General features: G+C 46.3%; 1 protein-coding gene across 1 annotated transcript in view; it reads left to right on the top strand.

Moving 5' to 3' along the window:
- SLC29A3 (solute carrier family 29 member 3) overlaps positions 1 to 16,281 on the top strand; it is a 316,634-nt gene extending 300,353 nt beyond the window's left edge. The window contains exon 6 of the mRNA XM_078643252.1: positions 15,211 to 16,281. Coding sequence (XP_078499378.1) covers positions 15,211 to 15,853 — 643 coding nt within the window. The 3' untranslated portion in view covers positions 15,854 to 16,281. The remainder of the gene's footprint in view (positions 1 to 15,210) is intronic.
- Positions 16,282 to 16,483: the final 202 nt, after the last annotated feature.

The raw sequence follows: 16,483 nt of genomic DNA, 5'->3' as shown, positions 1-16,483 counted from the left end.
GGTGTGCATGGTTTGACATCCTTGAAGAAGACTTCTGTTGGTTGCTTCACTGATGGTGCTCTTCTATTAAGAGGTTTTAGCTATGATGATGAGGGATCAGCATTTAGAGCGGGGTATTTTAAGTAGAATTAGGTTATCTGGGAGGTTTGTTCTTCATTTTTTTTTCCTTTTTTCGTATGGTACATATATTTTTGCTAAGCTTTTGAGTCTACAAAGGTGCAGATGGCTTGGCGGATCAGCTTTTCAAGAACATAGCATTCAGCATGCAATCTCATAGAGTTGTGTATTTTGAGATGAATATGACACCTGTGATGTACTGGAAGGTGTTCAGTTCTTGGGTTTTATTTCCAGATAGATTGCTTTTATTTTCCTCTTTTCAATTGTCCATGATGTTGATGTGTAGTATTTGTGATGTCAAAGGGGTGGCAAAATGGTTGATCCATTCCAAAGTTGTTGGTGTCTCGCACTGGATATTTGGTGCTGATAGGATGAGGGCCAGAGTATTGCCTCTGTAGTTTGAGCTGTTTTATTGCCAGTGTGTAGAAATCTTCCTTCAAGCATTTTGTGTTTGAGTTCTCAGAGAGGTTGAAGTCTTTGAGGAGTGTGGTGTGGGTCTATGGAGATATAGGCGATGAGGTTTCATATTTTTTCTTGGACATATGTATTTTGTCTGGATGACTGGCGATCAGACGAAAGAAGGATGTTTTGCAGGCTGAAAGTGGGAAGCAGCAGGAAGGGAGCTTGAAAAACCTGGGTATAGTACAGTTGCTAATAGTGCAGGACCAGGATGTCTTGTGTTTGTCTTCAATCCCCTTCATACTTTGAGTGTGCGGTCTATGTGTTGGATGCTGTTACCATTAGGGACCAGGGTGTCCAGGAAGTGTTTGGTGGAAGGTGCAAACAGGTTTAATTGATGAGTGCATTTTGGTTTTGTTGAGTGATGTCTGTGATGTCTGTATCGCATATGACTACAAAGTGTGCATTGATGAGCATCAAGTGTGGTGTGGGAGAATGTGTGTTGTAGTGAGCGATATTATGGATGAGGTTAGAGGCATTATATGTGCCCATGACTGAGTATGTTTACACAATATGATATTTGCCAGACATATGAAGCTAGTTGAGAATATTGAAAGTAACAGATAACGAACATTGAGGTTGCTTCCTTCAGAGATGGATGTTGGCAAATGCAGTGATGTCACTTCCTGGAGAGATGGATGCTGAGAAATCTTGAGCTGGCTCTCTATTGAGATGGATGTTGGGAAGTTTTGAGATGCACCCTCCACAAATATTGTGCATGATCTATTTCTGAGAGAAGCTCTGTAAAATATGAATCTTATGCTGCTTCCAGAAATCTTGCACTCAGTTTCTGTTCTTAAAACGTCCGCTAATTAGACTCAACCATTTTTGTGAAGGAACTCCTTAGTAAGTCAAAACAAGCATGATTTCTTTTCACAGCACAATGCCTTCAGACTACCTCACTAGGGCATAGCCTTGTTATATTTGGTGGTATTGGCTTTCTACAGTTGTCAATGAATTTCTAAGGCCACCCTGTATTGACCTCAAACGGCACTCCTTTCACTTGGTATACCAGCAGGCAGGGATCCGTCTTGATTGTATACCTCTCCTAAGAAATGCTGCCCCTTCTTTATTTAATCCCTTGATTACTGCTACTGATGTTTCTGATGATAAGCAAACATGCATGCCCTCAAAGACGATATCTCACATCTCTACCTTCCTTCATCTTTAAAACTTCCATGATTTTCCAGCTGAGAAGCTGGATACCGTTGACACAATGTATACCATTCACAAAGTAGGAAAGGCTTGAACTGCCAGGCCTGGTTCCAGGATGCATGTATCTGAAAGAGCCAATTAGTTATGGATTCCTCACCTTAGAATTACCCCAAGGCGTCAGACTGGATCCGGGGGAAATATTTTCCTCAGCAGTATCTCTGCTAGTCGATAGGTAGCGTCGGTCGACTCGGCGTTTGTCGTTGGAGTTGTGGTCGCCGGAATGACGTTGTGGTATCTACTTAGAGGCCGATTTCTTTCATTTTCCGCGCCAGCCAGCGCAGATCCGGAAAAAGCAGTACCTCGGTCACTTTTTTACTCCAGTTTTTGCAACTTTTGTCGACACCCTTTTTTGAGTCAATCGATTCCTAGTGCACGGAGGGATGTCACGTCTAACCAGATTCAAGGCTTGTGACTCCTGTCACAAACTGATGTCAGTCCTGGACCCGCACCTCGTGTGCCGTTGGTGCCTAGAGGTCGACCACCACTCAAAGTCGTGCTCCCACTGCCGGGTCATGAATCCAAAGTCTTTGCCGGAGCGGTCCCGAAGGCTTCTCGAGGCCCGGCAGTCTGCTCCGTGCTGTTGAAGGTCACAGTCGTTAGGGAGGTAGCGGGACCCGACAAGGAGCCACCACCACCACTCGTCATCAAAGTCTTCGGGTAAGCCGAAGGCAAAGATGCATCGTCGCTCTTCGCGTTCTCCCTGTCCGTCGGCCAACGCGATGCAGGACGCGTAAGGGATTCATCCGGCTCTGCCCTCTGAGCCTGTTGGTAGACTCCGGCCTTCCATCCCTTTCCAGGGATCGGAGCGACCCCTGCTCAGCTTCAAAGCTTTTACGGAACCTTACATTCTATCTTCGGGCAGCCCGACTCTGCCGGCGCGCCACGGGCCCAGCGGACTCGGTTGGGGCGCTAGGCCTTTGATGTCGGCGGCTTTGGGCTCTGTCGCCACAGGGCTCCCAAGGATCCAGGCCTGGATCCGCATCTGCGCAGGTCGACCGTGTGATACCTCCTCCGGTGCCAACTCCAGTGACGTCACCTCCGATGCCGGTTGTGTCCCCAGCTCACATGGACCCCGGCCTCCCCCTCGATGAGGACACTGCACCGGACCGACGTTGCCCGACATCGGGACCAGCGCCGACCGGTACATTTGTACCCCTGTTCTCTCCTGATGTTTTCTACTGCCCTGAGTGGCTCACAGGAGAGGGTGAGGCGGACTGGGTGGGGTCTGTGGACCCTCTTGCAGACCAGTTGGAGGAACCAGACTGGAGAGAGGAGTTGGGTAAGGCCAGTGGTCTGGACACCTCCCCAGACCTTGGCATGCTATCTCCCCATACCGTGGCTACGGAGGAGGGTGCATCTTACACAGTGGTGTTGCGTAAGACAGACGAGGGCCTAAACCTCGAGATTTCTACGGTGGCGGTCAGGACTAACCTCCTGACAGAGGTGCTTCAACTATGTTTAAGAAAACAAGGGGGACCCAGCGGGTAGCTATGAACCATGGGTAACAATTGAGTTTTTTAGAACAGCGGTTCTTAGCTTTTTTGAAAATAGAACAAATACTATATAGAACACAATAGGCTACTATATGTTTAGCTTCCTTGTCCAGCCGGGCAAGGAATTTATTTATCAACAATTAGAAGGTAAACAGTTATAATACATTTCTACAACAGTAGCAAGACACAATCCTGTGCTGTACCGGGAGGAAAAAAGAAAATAGGAAAGGGTGAAAGGGGTGTTTCAGGCAAAAGAAAAGAGCAGGCAGGGTACTGTTATAAGTAAAGAATATTGACAGTAACGCCTGGAGTAGTACATACAACAACATATATAAATTATTAGCATGTATGACCACTCATGGGTGTCGACGTTTCGATCCTTCGCTCAATTAATAAAGAAGATCATCTTCAGGACTTATGTAATTAGATTTGCCTGATTTAAGAGCGCCTGTTGGGGAAATAATGAAGAACAAAAAAGGGGAAATTATCAGAGGAGGATCTTGGAGATCGGTCAGTACAAGCCCTTCTTAGCATTTGCAGTAATCGGAATCGCGGTGTGTGTAAAGTGATAGTGACAGTGGTAGCATATTGAGTCAAATACAACATCTAGTATTCAAATGTCTTCGGAATCGCAGTGAGAGGCTTATATTATCAGTGAGTGGTCTGGGGATGTGCAGAGTAAGTGACTAGAAAATTGCTCGACGCTCGGTGGTATGGTGATCGAGCAGAGCAACGTGCACCTATGGTTAAATAATGACACGGATTCTCTGCGAGTGGGGTGGGCAAATGGAAAAGATCAACCTGGGCAATGCATAAAACGTACCTCTGGATTAGAGGTATCGGATGGCGAAGCTGGCGGTGTTCTTTTGGGTGGTTAGGCAAGTTGATATTAAAAACTCCTTAGACAGGGTGCTGGTGGCGTCGCCGGGGCTTGTGGTGGTGGGGCGAACAGGTACTTATTCCTATAGTGGAGGAATAACGGGCATGAGGGCGTGTATTGGCCTCGGTTGCGTGGTACACAACATACAAGTGTGGTGGTGTAATTTAAAACTCAATTGTTACCCATGGTTCATAGCTACCCGCTGGGTCCCCCTTGTTTTCTTAAACATACTTAAGCGCAATCACTAGATTGCAGGGTTTCTTTTAAAACTCAAAATACCTCGTTCTACGAGGGTGGCCATCCTAGTGCCACGGTACTCGCACTTCTATTTCCAAACCCTACTCTCTGTCCCAATTCTCTATACCTAGGAGTTGTCAGACCATGCCCCACTCTACACTGTAGATCACATTAAACATCTATGTTCTTTACCTTCCTTACTATCGGAAACTCCAGATGTTCCGCCAGGTATTATTTCCAGCTTACCTGAACAGCTTGAAAAACTGAGAAAGAAACAGGTACGCCTCCAACTCATGGTACTAATGTTAACGGATTACCTCAAATCTGAGGTTATACCGCTTGGCCTGCAGGTCCGTAATATCCCTGGTATCTTTACGGACAATCCGAAATATGTCTCAAACTTCAGCTATATTGGCACCACGTGCTCCAGACAATGGTTAGCACTTGGTATCGACATCGCTACTGAGACCCTAAAAACACTAGAAACAGAAATCAGTGATCTCTTAAAACAGATTAATGACTCAGACCCCACTCCAGAGTGTAAGAAACTACTGGAACAAGTAGAAAAGACAGTGGCGGATTTCCATCGCATCGAGCAAAACAAGAAATCAAATAAAATTAAAAAAGATATACAAAGCTATAACATTGAGAATACCTATTCCTATCTTAATAAGGATTTTTACACCAACAGACCACATTTTAACCCCCAGAATAGACCTTGGGGCCGCTACAACAAACGGCAGAACATAGTCGGGTTCTCGGACACATCTAGGACTCATCTGATAACTCAGATCCCGGTGAAGGAGGGAGTAACCCAAGAAGGGGAGGAGGTGGTGCCCAAGGGAATTTTTTATGCAGAGGTCAACCAGGCACCCCCCAGAGGGGGAGAGTAAAAAAACCCCAGAGATGGTTCAACGCCCCAGGCGAGCGGAAGACCCGGAACAACTTTTATTAATGGTAGCATCCCCTGACCAAAGTGCCTCCGAGCTGATACCAATTTTCAACTTATCCAGTCACACATTGCAGCATTCCGAAATAGAACTTCTAAAAAATGGACTGTCCTTTGTTCCCACCATTCGTCCCAATTTTATGGAACTGCAAACTGAATTACTCAGATTCTTCAGACTCATCCGTCTGAAAGCATTTTTCCAGCTGCACCCCTCCCCTGTCCCCAACCGCAATACACCCTTCAGTCCTCCATCAACCTTCTCTCCAACTGCCAGTATGATCCCATCGGAGATCATTACTTTTGAGAAATTAGTCCTCAAAGATCTTGATGCACTAAAAAAGAAGAAGCTATATGTCCCTTACAACATCCCAAAATGTGAAAAAGATTCCATCAGCACACTTAAAACCAACACCACTGTCATTATAAAAAGTGCTGACAAGGGCGGTGGGATTGTCCTTCAGAACATTGATTCTTACAAAAGTGAAATTAACCGCCAACTGGGCAATAGAGAACACTACCTTAGACTTGGTCGTAACCCAACCAGTGAGATTCAAGACATGATACTAAAACTCACCACCAATGCTCGAGACGAAGGGTACCTCAGTAAGAAGGAATATACCTTCCTCAATGTTAAAAGCCCACGCCTCCCTGTAATTTACACCCTCCCAAAAGTTCATAAAAGCATTGACAACCCCCCGGGCAGACCCATAGTTTCTGCCTGTGGATCAATTTTGGAACCCCTGGGTTCTTACGTGGATTTTTTCATTAAGGACTTTGTGCCCTCCACGTCCTGCTATGTACGCGATAGCATGGAAATGATAAATCTGGTAGAGCACTCCCCCTATGACCCTGAGATCCAGACACTCTGCACTATGGATGTAGAGTCGCTCTATACTAATATTCTTCAAGGAGCGGCTCTACTTGTTATCCAAAGAGTCTTACATTCTCGACCTAGACCCCACCGAGTACCAACACTCTTTATTTTACAATTGCTCGAACTTTGCCTGACAAGAAACTTTTTTGTCTTTGATAGTATATTCTACCAACAAATAAAGGGCACTTCAATGGGGGCTATTTTTGCCCCCCACCTGGCAATTCTGTTTATGGACGCGCTCGAGACTGGTACGATCTTATCGGATGGTAATCCTTTCCGATCTGGTATTACCATGTGGCGGCGCTACATAGACGACATCTTTATGATTTGGAATTCTGACAGCAGTACATTAGAATCCTTCCTTCACTGGCTAAACAACAATTGTGCTGACCTGAGATTTACCCTGGCCCAACATAAAACAGAAATACCCTTCCTCGATTTAACAATTTACCACGAGGAAGGAGAACTATTGACACGATTATACAGAAAGCCCACTGAACGCAATACTTTGTTGAGATATGACAGTAACCATCCGAGAGCCCTCAAAGACTCACTCCCGTATTCCCAATTCCTGCGGATCAGGCGGAATTGCTCATTTAAACCAGATTACTTTAGGGAGGCTAATATCTTATCCGGTAAACTGAAAGCCCGTGGCTACCCCAGGCGGCTAGTCAAGAACGCCTCCAAAAGAGCCTGGTACTGTCCACGCGATGTTCTATTAGAACCTAAGAGTCGCGAGAGAGCAGAGAGAATTGCATGTGTCACCACCTTTTCTCCGGTCTCGAACAAAATTCGTAAAACCATTCTGCAACACTGGCCAACAATAAATGCAGGCCAATTAAACCTAGACAAACCACTCTTTGCGTTCAAAAAGAGCAAGAACCTAAGGGACCACCTGGTCCGCGCAGCTCTGCCAGCTCCAACTCCAAACATTACGATTGAATCCAATTGGGGACTACCACCCATTGTAGGGCATGTCAAATGTGGCCAATGCACGGTATGTGACCTGACAATGGAAGGACGCACTTTTAGTCACAACAATGTAACTGGTGATATGAGAAGTCTTACAAATTGCAATAGTACTAATGTAATTTATGCAGTTGTATGTCCGTGTCCCAAAATGTATGTGGGTCAAACTACGCAAAAGGTTAAGACGCGCATAGGCCAACACAGAAGCCGCATTAGGTGTCGAACTCCCAATGCCCCTCTAGTTGAACATTATGCGACCTTGAAACACACAGCAGACGACCTGAGGTGGACAATTCTGAAATCAGTGAAACTACCACCAAGAGGAGGCAACCTTCAACAACTTTTGAACCGTGAAGAACTCAAGTCCATAATTCAATTCAACACCATCCACACAGGACTCAACCGGAGTGAGGACTGGATGACACTCCTTTGAAAGAACATTTTTCCAAAAATGACTTATACGAAGCTGAACAATGACCAATTATACAGTGTTGCTGGGCTCAGTAACCTGTTTATACTGCCTTTTATGTTGTCTGAACTTAGAATGTTTTTATTATCACTAATGTTCATACCCTTGTGTCACTTGCAATCCCGCATGTCACTACCCCCTCACGTATGTGATACCGGTCAAATCACCCATTGTACGACACCTGTACATCCCATTCTAAACAGTGGGTTGCTCACCACCTTAGTCCGTCGGTATCGCAATTCTATACTCAATGAAAATTGGCCCTCCCTAGACCACCTCATCATTCAATGGATTTGCGTTCCCTCTAAGAGAAGGCTCCATTTTATATATTTTTGCCTCTTTAATAGCTCCAATCTCGCCCTGGAGATATCACCGAAGACCTATACACGGTTAATGTCCCGTACTATGGCCCCACCATAACGTTCGTTAGACTACCACTCCAAGATGGCGCCCACACCCACCATCACGTGACCGCTGGCCTACGTTGACAAAAGGTCCCGCCCAGCTTACAACCATGAACCGGCAGTAGGACCAGGCACGCCGGCTGTGCCCCGCGAGCTGACTTCTGACCCGGTAAGCACCCCCCATCGCTCCCCCACCATGCCAGCACCCACTCCCCATGTAATAACCAGATGACGGGCAATTAATAGCTGTATATTCTTATTACAGCGGCTGATCATCGACATTGTTCGAACTACGGCGACGGCCATTGAGCACCCCGTCCATATCGCTCACTATTCGGAACTGCAACAACTTTAAACGGTATGATTGAAACCTTTTACCTGGTGACCACCCCCGCAGCACCCAAGCGCATCATTTTCCCAACTAACAGTTCCCTATTTAATCCACAGCTCGGCTCCATGCCGTAACCGGCACAACAGGAAGCCCCAAATATTCTAATTCTAATTGAATAATCAGGGACCCAGCCTCGCAATCTAAGGTACGATACCACCACACTTGTATGTTGTGTACCACGCAACCGAGGCCAATACATGCCCTCATGCCCGTTATTCCTCCACTATAGGAATAAGTACCTGTTCGCCCCACCACCACAAGCCCCGGCGACGCCACCAGCACCCTGTCTAAGGAGTTTTTAATATCAACTTGCCTAACCACCCAAAAGAACACCGCCAGCTTCGCCATCCGATACCTCTAATCCAGAGGTACGTTTTATGCATTGCCCAGGTTGATCTTTTCCATTTGCCCACCCCACTCGCAGAGAATCCGTGTCATTATTTAACCATAGGTGCACGTTGCTCTGCTCGATCACCATACCACCGAGCGTCGAGCAATTTTCTAGTCATTTACTCTGCACATCCCCAGACCACTCACTGATAATATAAGCCTCTCACTGCGATTCCGAGGACATTTGAATACTAGATGTTGTATTTGACTCAATATGCTACCACTGTCACTATCACTTTACACACACCACTATTCCGATTACTGCAAATGCTAAGAAGGGCTTGTACTGACCGATCTCCAAGATCCTCCTCTGATAATTTCCCCTTTTTTGTTCTTCATTATTTCCCCAACAGGCGCTCTTAAATCAGGCAAATCTAATTACATAAGTCCTGAAGATGATCCCCTTTATTAATTGAGCGAGGGATCGAAACGTCGACACCCATGAGTGGTCATACATGCTAATAATTTATATATGTTGTTGTATGTACTACTCCAGGCGTTACTGTCAATATTCTTTACTTATAACAGTACCCTGCCTGCTCTTTTCTTTTGCCTGAAACACCCCTTTCACCCTTTCCTATTTTCTTTTTTCCTCCCGGTACAGCACAGGATTGTGTCTTGCTACTGTTGTAGAAATGTATTATAACTGTTTACCTTCTAATTGTTGATAAATAAATTCCTTGCCCGGCTGGACAAGGAAGCTAAACATATAGTAGCCTATTGTGTTCTATATAGTATTTGTTCTATTTTCAAAAAAGCTAAGAACCGCTGTTCTAAAAAACTCAAGAGGTGCTTCAACAGGCAGCGGCCTCCTCGGAGCCCCTGCTGCCGTTCAATGAGGACCTTACGGACATCCTTTTGGGTTATTGGTCAAGCCCAACACAGGGGCTCCTGTGGACAGGATGATTGCCCGACACCACTGCCCGGCCCCGGGCGACTCCATTTTCCTCTCTTCCCATTCTACCCATGAGAGCTTGGTAGTCCAAGCCTCCACATCCAAGGCGCATTCCTTAACGCACCACCTGATAGGAATCCAAGAAGCTGGACTACCTTGGGAAAAATATGTTTTCTTCCTCCAGCTAGGGGCTGAGGTCGGTGAGCACTGCTTGCCTATTGGGCTGTTACTCCCACTCGATGTGGGACATGGTTGCGCAGGTGCTGCCACAGTGCCCGGAGGAATGCAAAAACAACAGTTGATGGACCGAATGCAGAACAATGTCATACATTCACCCCAGTACAGAGATCTGGGCATAAATTCATAGTTTTTTTGCTCTCCATGCCATTCCAGTTTGAGCCCAGCCATATGCAAATCAGTCTTGACCCTGTGCCCCATGGGAACAGTCCAGCCCAAACTGCCAAGCCAGGTCCTCCCTGGACTGGAAACAAGCATCCAAGGACCGGTTTCAGGCTTTCAGCCCGGCCGTGCTCTCCCATGCTCTTGCCGAGGGGAGAGACGCAGCGAAGTTCACCATCCAGTGTGGGCTGGACCCCGCCTACTCACTGGGCAGGACGATTTCCACGTCGGTAGCACTGAGACGCTACTCCTGTTTGAGATCCACTGGTTTTCAGGGGATGTCAAAGTAACGCTTTTGGACGTATAGGATCACCTGGCCCTTCTCCAACAGGAAGTTACGGCTCTCTTGGCCAAGGGAGCCGTCAAGCGTGTTCCTGTCCCAGAAGTAGGTCGACGTTGTTATTCCCACTACATTCTGGTGCCCAAGAAGAACAAGAGCCTGCGCCCTACCTTCGATCTCAGGAACGTCAACTACCTCCTCCGGAAGGAGAAGTTCAAGATGTTGACTCTGGCTTAGGTCCTGTCTGCTCTCGACCCTGGACACTGGATGGTAGCGTTGGACTTGCAGGATGCCTATTTTCACATCCCCGTCCTGCCGGCCCACCGGCGTTACCTGAGGTCACGGTAGGCCACGAGAACTTGCTCCCCTTTGGCCTTACCAGCGCCCCTCGAGTGTTCAGGAAAGTGATGGCGGTGGTCCCAGCTCATCTGCGCAGATTAGGGATTCCAGTCTTCCCACTGGACGACTAGCTGTTGTAGGTGGGATCGCCCCAGGCAGTTGTTTCCCACCTCCAGACTACGGTGGACTTCCTGCATTTGCTGAGGTTCACTATCAACGTGCCGAAGTCACACATGACTCCCTCTCAGAAGCTCCTTTACATCGGAGCGGTTCTGGACACAACGTAGTTTTGGGTTTATCCTCCCGAGCAGCGAGCCCAGAATATTCGGGCTATAATTTTGATCTTTCAGCCTCTTTCTATCAGAATGACCCTAAGGATGCTGGGCCTCATGGCCTCCTGCATCCTGCTGGTGGATCATGCCAGGTGGCATATGCGGGCTCTACAGTGAGTCCTGAAGTTCCAGTGTGCACAGCATCAATGGAATCTGTCCGATTGCATCTAGATCTCGGAGGGCACTGCTCAGTGGTGGCTCACGAACCAGGATTGGGTCAATGGCAGATCCCTCTCCCTTCCCCAACCAGAGTTTACAGTGGTGATGGATGCATCGCTCCCGGAGTGGGCAGCCACATGGGTGAGGCAGAGATCAGAGGCCTCTGGCGGAGTCTGGGCTTCACATCAGCCTTCTGGAGCTTCGGGCAATTAGTCTTGCACTAAAGGCATTCCTTCGCGGGGAAGAGTAGTGCAGGTGTTCACGGACAACACCACCGCCATGTGGTACTGCAACAAACAGGGCGGGTGGGGTCGTGGACCCTATGTCAAGAGGCTCTCCGCCTTTGGTCATGGCTGGAACATCAGGGCATATCCCTGGTGGTTCAACACCTGGCAGGTTCTCTGAACGCCAGAGCGGACAACTTAGCCGCAGGTGCATGATGGATCACGAATGGCGTCTTCACTCGGAGGTGGTGCAAGGTCTCTTTCAGCAGTGGGGAGAGCCTTCGTTAGATCTATTCGCCACCTAAGAGAACGTGCAATGTCAGCAGTTCTGCGCATTGGAATTTCCAAGGTAGCACTCGCTAAGCGACACTTTTTGTCACAAGTGGAGTTGCGGTCATCTATACTTCTTTCCGCCTATATCACTTCTGCCCAGAGTGCTGAAAAAGATCAAACGTGACCGGGCCCTTGTCATTCTTGTGGCTCTGGATTGGGCAGGAAGAGTCTGGTATTCCGAGCTGTTACACATGGCCATCGATCCTCCGATCAGACCACCTCTTCGGGAGGATCATCTATCGCAGCAGCAGGGGACGGTCCTCCACCTGAGCCACTCCAGCCGCCACCTCTTTGCATGGAGATTGAGCGGCGGCAGTTGGCGGCTTTCAACCTTCCTCCTGAAGTTTGTAACGTTATCTTGGCAGCCAGGCGTCCCTCCACTAAAACTGTATACGCCTGCATATGGAACACATTTGTGGCATGGTACACATCAAAGGCTGTGGATCCCCTTTACGCCCCTCTTTCTGAGGTTCTCTTGTTTTTCCTTTCTTTGGCCTAGCAGGGCTCTGCTCTGGGCACTATTAAGGGCTATCTCTTAGCCATTTCAGCCTCTCTTAGACTTCTTGATCAACCTTCTCTTTTCAAGTCCCCTATTGTCAATAGATTCCTTAAGGGCATTACTCATCTCTTCCCTCCTATTCCTTTCATAATTCCTCAGTGGGACTTGAACTTGGTTCTGACTTATCTTATGTGCGCCCCCTTTGAGTCGCTACATAATTGTCCTCTCAGACTTTTAACTTTAAAACTGCCTTCTTGGTTGCTATCACCTCTGCTCGCAGGGTGAGTGAGCTTCGAGCACCTTTCTTCTAAACCTCCCTTCTTGGCTGTTCATCCGGACAAGGTTGTCCTTTGAACTAGGCCTTCTTTCCTTCCCAAAGTGTTTACCTCTTTCCACATAGGACAGACCATCACTTTGACCACCTTCTCTCAGCCTCCGCATCCTTCTAAAGAGGAAGAGCGGCTCCATCCTCTGGACCCAAAAAGTGCGGTTTCCTTCTATCTGGATTGCACAAGACAATTCTGGGCGGATGACCAATTCTTTGTTGGCTACGTGGACGCCAAGAAAAGTTGGGCCATACTAAAACAGACCCTCTCGCGATGGGCCGCTCTTTGTATAAAAATCTGCAACTCCTTGGCGAAAAAGAACCTCCAGTAGGGTGACGTGCCCATTCCACCAGGGCGACGGCAGCTACTACTGCTTTGGGACGTGGAGTCCTCCTTCATGCTGTGTGGGCTATGCTGTTCACATTTACCAAACCAGGAGAGATGGCTTCTTCAGCCGTTCGGTTCTCCAGGACTTTCTGGTGTGCACTTGGTTCGCAGACCCACCGCCGAGGTTGGTATTGCTAGGGTATCTATTCTAAGGTGAGGAATCTATAAGTAATTGTCTCTTTCAGATGAACAAGTTACTTACCTACGGTAACTATATATCTGTAAAAGACATAGATTAGTTATGGATTCCTCACCTACCCACCCATCCTCCCCGTTCTGCAAACTGACTTCTAGAGTAAGGGACTCCCTTTCTGGGCCCTAGTTTTCGTGCACCAGTGGTCAGTGTCTTGCATGGCTCTGCGCTTCTGCCGTGGAATGTCATGTCCAGAAGAGCCGTCAGTGCGCGAGGGCGGTGTCTAAGTAGATACTGCGACATCATTCCAGCAACCACGACGAAGGCGGAGTCGACCAACGCCACCTATCAACGCACAGAAGTATACTGCTGAGGAAAAAATTCTCTGGATCCAGTCTGATACCGGAGGGTAATTCTAAGGTGAGGAATCCATAACTAATCTATGTCTCTTACAGACATATCGTTACCGAAGGTAAGTAGCTTGTTCTTCTGGTCCAGGGAGCACCTGGTTTGGCATTTCGGGCTGGACTGTTCCCATGAGGAGCAGGGCTAAGACTGATTTGCATGGTCTAAACTGGGGTGGCATGATGAGCAAAAGAACAATGGATTTAACCCGATCTCTTGACTCGGGTGAGTGTTTGAAAAGTTATAGCACTCCGTTCATCATCTTGTTGTGTTTGCTATACACATACAGGGGCCAATTACGATGTTGGTCTTAAACTCTTCCGACCAAATCTGTTTCGGAATTGTTTCCGACTGAATCAGGTTCTGCGAGTCCAACCGACCAATTACCATGCTTCCGAACATTGTTCAGTCGGACTTGCATTGACTTCAAGGGGAGCCTGGTGTTCTGAAGGCAAACACAGGCTCCATTGAAAAAAAGGGTGGTTGGGGGAAACCGTGTACCCTGTGGCGGGCGCCTCATGGTGAATGCGACACTGTGCATGGTTGGAAAGAGGGGTCCTTTGGGTAACCCCACGGGCCCCAACCGGAGGCCTATGAGTGAAGGGGTCCCTGCAATGGATCCCCAAAGTTGGATTCCGACTGCTGTTTCTTGTCGGGCAGACTGATTTGGAACGGCTGTCCGAATCGCCCATCGTAATTGGTTGGTCGGAACCCTTTCCATAGAGCTGTACGATTCTGCTCCGAACGACTCAGGCTGTCCGAATGCCGATTGGGACCGAATAGGACAGCTCGAACAGTTTCCTTGCATCGTAATCGGTCGGTCGGAAATGTGTCCAATTCGGTCAGAAACATAGGTTAGGAATCGTATTCGGAGAATCCACATCCCTTTCGGAGCCTTTCCAATCGACATCGTAATCAGCCCCTAAGTTCAAACAATTTCCAACACTGGACTAGATTAGCAAATAAAGTGGCAGAGTTTTTCAAAATACTCCTTATTAATGTTGTTACCTTGTTTGGTAGTCTCTGACTCATGTTCGTGCGCACTATAAGTCACTTACTCACGTAGTTAACATTATATGACACATCGGTCACTAACAAAATTCTTATTGCTATTGAGTTTCCTTTTCCATAATACTAAATTTTTTTTTTTTTAATTCTTAATGTTTGAAGGTCTTTGTAAAGTTTTGTTTAGCTTTTCTCTATTTATGCCTTGTTTTTTCATTTTTTTGTATTGGAAAACGAAATAAAAATAAAACAAACGAAATAAAAGTAACTTAAATGAAGAAGAAGCGAGATGTTTGTAGTTTTCTGTACACTTCATTTGTCCGTAGGGATAAAGCTTTCCTCCCAATATTATGTAAAATGGGTTCAGTGGAAAATTAAATTAAATTTCTTGTGTATTCTTCAGTTCAACATAATTACATGTTCAGGTCCACAAATTGTAAACAATTGAGTATAGTACTTTACATAACTGCTAAATACAGTGTAGAGTTGGCATTAAGTGCACCAGTTTTGCAGTATATTTCATTGACCAACATATCTGCTATATAGAATTGATGCAATTCCATATTGCCCATAAAGTAGTGCATCAGATTTGTGATCACTTTCTTTGTTGATCTTACATCGATAATTTCTCTTTGTTTTCTGTTTAGATACTACATGAGAAGCATTGAAGAAGTCAGCAAAGAAGCTTCATTGACGAATAATTCTTTCGAAGGAGAAGGAGGGTCTACAGGTGTAAATCAGGGCATTCCACCATGGCGTCCAATCTTGAAGAAGATTTCCATCCTGGCCCCTTGTGTTTTCTATGTCTTCTTTATCTCCATAATCATCTTCCCCACACTTTCTTCCAGTATTGCCTCTATGAATAAGTCCTCTGGGAGCATATGGACTAACAAGTACTTCACCCCTTTAACATGCTTCCTCATGTACAATTTTGCTGACTGGTGTGGCCGACAGGTCACTGTCTGGATTCAAATTCCTGGGCCAAAAAGCAAGTTTTTTCCTGCTGTGATCCTGCTGAGAACTGTCTTCATCCCCTTGTTCATCTACTGCAACTATCAGCCCCGGGCTCACTCAGATATTGTTCTTTTTCAGCATGATGCCTATCCTGTGATTTTCATCTCACTTGTAGGCATAAGCAATGGTTACTTGGGCTCCCTTGCCATGATTTATGGGCCCAAGGTTGTGCCTAAAGAATTGGCTGAAGCCGCTGGGGTTATGATGACTTTTTTCTTAAACCTTGGCTTAGCAGTTGGGTCTGCCTTTTCTATTGCCGTTGTGCATCTGATTTAACATTTTATTTGAAATACTAGATAAAGATAATTTAAGAAAACAAAGGATCCACCTGGTGGGACAACAACGAATGAGTGGAGATTCTGCCCGTCTACTCCTGAGACTAAATAGAAGGATTCTTTACTGTATAGCGCGAAATGGACCCACTTGTAAAAAGGATTTTTATTTAAAAGATTTTTCAACTCCTTAAAGGTGCTTCAACTGTTTTAATATCCAGAAAATATTTGAAATAACCAGGGAAAATACACATTCCAAGGTGTAGTATTGCAAATGGCTTATCAATGTAATTTTTTTTTTAATGCTTTGTTATATTATCTTAAAAAACGACCGCAGAAAAGTGTGTACCAACTGATTGGACAAGCGTCAGAACTGTTGTTGACAAAACATACAGTCAGATCTGTTGTTGTTGATAAAATATCCGATTAAGATTTTTAGTCTTTTAATTTCTAGTTTTTCCCACATGTACTATCTTGTAACTTCATCTAGACACTTAACTGGTTATTATATTCAGGCTAAAGTAGAATCATACCAATACCGCTCACCAGTTGATCCTGGTGTGCAAAGTTTAGGTTAGTCAAATTTATTTACCAACCATTGGCATGTTCAGAGAACAAAGAGACACTTACTGGT

Source organism: Lissotriton helveticus, chromosome 5_1 (assembly GCF_964261635.1).
Source record: "Lissotriton helveticus chromosome 5_1, aLisHel1.1, whole genome shotgun sequence".
Lineage (NCBI taxonomy): Eukaryota > Metazoa > Chordata > Amphibia > Caudata > Salamandridae > Lissotriton > Lissotriton helveticus.
This window is presented reverse-complemented; position numbering and strand designations above follow the sequence as displayed.